At 52.0% G+C, this 2483-nt stretch overlaps 1 protein-coding gene across 1 annotated transcript; it reads left to right on the top strand.

Annotated features, from left to right (window-relative positions):
- The first annotated feature begins 6 nt into the window (after positions 1 to 6).
- Positions 7 to 1753, top strand: LOC118757055 (uncharacterized mitochondrial protein AtMg00860-like). The gene is made up of 2 exons (XM_036491788.1): positions 7 to 467; positions 1066 to 1753. The coding sequence occupies exons 1-2, from the start codon at positions 429 to 431 to the stop codon at positions 1657 to 1659; spliced, it is 633 nt and encodes a 210-aa protein (XP_036347681.1). The 5' UTR covers positions 7 to 428; the 3' UTR covers positions 1660 to 1753.
- Positions 1754 to 2483: the final 730 nt, after the last annotated feature.

Below are 2483 nucleotides of genomic sequence, written 5' to 3'. Positions count from 1 at the left end.
AAAAACGAAGAAGCCAGACAAAGTAGACAAGCGGCACACAGCCTTTCCACCATAAGTAACCGGTACGACGCAAGGAATACCTGCTGGTGCTGCAAAAGGCGTGGGCACCAGCGTTACCATTGTCACTACCCACGGCGACTGTTCTGTTCCCGTTGCGGTCAAGACGGAACTTTCTCCAGAAACTGCCCATGCCCCAAATCAATCAATACCGCGCCACCCATCGCCCAAGCCACTACAGTGCAATCCGAATGGAGAAGTATCGACGGTCGCTTCTACGCCGACGTCACCATCTAGGGCCTACACGTACGAGCACTGGTGGACACCGGAGCCACTCTAACATACGTAGACGACAGCACGCGCGTGCATTTAGAGCGACTCAACATCCGACCTCAGCCTAATAAGCGGAACGTCCAACTCGCGGATCAGACATGCGTTGCCAGTACACACACCTACCCCGTCAGAATCAAGTATAACGAGCGATTCACACGCACAGCGGTAGCAGTGATCCCGAACCTAGCAGAACGAATGATATTAGGAATGGACTTCCTGTCAAAGCGAGGCATTGTTGTGACTTTGGACGGCCAGCCACTAAATCCCGACACGTCACCGAGGCCCAAACCCACATTGTGTTGCCTAACAGAACGGGCTCACTTAAATGAGGAACAAAATCAGGAATAAACCCACTTCTTGGACCACCACAAGACGCTGTTCTCCAAAATCGCCGGACCAAGTACAGCCGCCGAACACACCATTACACTTCGACACAACCAACCGCTGAAGCAGCGCTACTACCCGCGCAATCCCGCAATGCAGCAGGTAATAAACACCGAAGTGGACGAATTACTCACCGCTAGCCAGGTAGAACCCTCCAGGAGCGCATACAGCTCACCAATTGTACTAGTCAGAAAGAAACAAGGAACCTGGCGGATGTGCATTGATTATCGTCAACTCAATGCCGCTAGTGAACCCGACGCGTACCCACTGCCTCAAATCGGAGCCATTTTGGACCAGCTAAAAGAAGCAAAATACATGTCAACCATCGACCTAAAGAACGGCTATTGGCAGATACCGTTAGCCAAGAAGTCTCGGCCATATACCGCCTTCACCGTCCCCGGCCGAGGACTTTTTCAATGGAAGATAATGCCCTTCGGACTACACTCCGCCCCAGCCACCTTCCAGCGCGCCCTCGACTCTATACTCGGCCCGGAATTGCAATCAAAAGTGTTCGCCTATTTAGACGATATCATCGTGCTAGGCGAAACGTTCACCGAACATATGACCTACTTACGCGAAGTCTTTCATAGACTTCAGAACCACAAAATGCAAACCAACTTCGAGAAATGCAGTTTTGTACAACAAAAACTGCATTACTTGGGACACATCGTTAGCTCTGAAGGGATACACACCGACCCTGGAAAAGTAGCCGCGGTACGGGAAGTGACCGCGCCCCGAACCATCAAGGAGCTTCGCCGCTTCCTCGGACTTGCCTCCTGTTACCGCCGCTTCATCGCTAACTTCTCCACACTCGCGGTGCCCCTCAACCAGTTACTCAAAAAGAACCAAACTTGGACATGGGGCGAATCACAGAACAACGCATTCGAGGCACTCAAGGGAAAACTTACCTCCGCACCAATACTCTGCTGCCCAGACTTCAACTGACCATTTTTTCTACAAACCGACGCTAGCGGAGAAGGACTCGGCGTGGTCTTATTTCAGCGCCATTCGGATCAAGAGAAGATTGTGGCCTATGCCAAGTCTGTCCGACTTAGAAAAGCGTTACTCAGCTACGGAACAAGAATGTCTGGCTCTCCTGTGGGGAATTCGAAAAATGAGACCATACTTAGAGGGCTAGCAGTTCACTGCTATCACCGACCACCACTCCTTCAAGTGGCTCCACTCGCTCTAAAACCCCTCCGGGCGTCTGGCCAGATGTGCACTTGAGCTACAACAATACAACTTCGAGATCGAGTACCGAAAGGGATCTTTAAACGTGGTGGCTGACGCACTATCACGGTGCCCGCTGCCAGCCCCCAACAACGTACGAGTTGGTACGACAGGAAGACACACCAAGTTCAGACGCAACGCGAACAAAACCCCGACTACCAGTGGATCAACAGCCGACTATTTCAACATATAGCACCAACAAATCCACTCTCCCTGGCCCCGCAATGGAAGCTCTGCATCCCCGCTAACCAAAGGGAAAAGATCCTTAAAGAAGTCCACGACGCCGCCGCGGCAGGACACCTCGGGAAGGTGCACAAGAAAATTACTCCTTGCCAGGGATGTATCGAGATGTAAGCAACCATATGCGTGGGTACCTGTTGTGCGCAGCATACAAGGTGGAGCAATGACGCCCGGAAGGATTGATGGCTACGATGCAGTGCTCACGACCTTGGGAAATCGTCACCGCCGATTTCATCAGACCCCTCCCGCGCTCCAAACAGGGCAACACATGCCTCCTACATACATACGTACATACATAT

The sequence above is a fragment of the Rhagoletis pomonella genome, unplaced genomic scaffold (genome assembly GCF_013731165.1).
Source record: "Rhagoletis pomonella isolate Grant_MI unplaced genomic scaffold, Rhpom_1.0 Rhpom_scaffold_13968, whole genome shotgun sequence".
Taxonomy (NCBI): Eukaryota; Metazoa; Arthropoda; class Insecta; order Diptera; family Tephritidae; genus Rhagoletis; species Rhagoletis pomonella.
The sequence above is the reverse complement of the archived record's forward strand: the minus strand, read 5'-3'. Positions and strand labels throughout refer to the sequence as shown.

Excerpts from the sequence above, each read along its gene's own strand:
- LOC118757055 (XM_036491788.1), top strand. The coding sequence starts at position 429 with ATGCGTTGCCAGTACACACACCTACCCCGTCAGAATCAA. Across the intron at positions 468-1,065 it reads ACCTACCCCGTCAGAATCAA|ATACCGTTAGCCAAGAAGTC; the intron begins GTATAACGAGCG and ends GGCTATTGGCAG.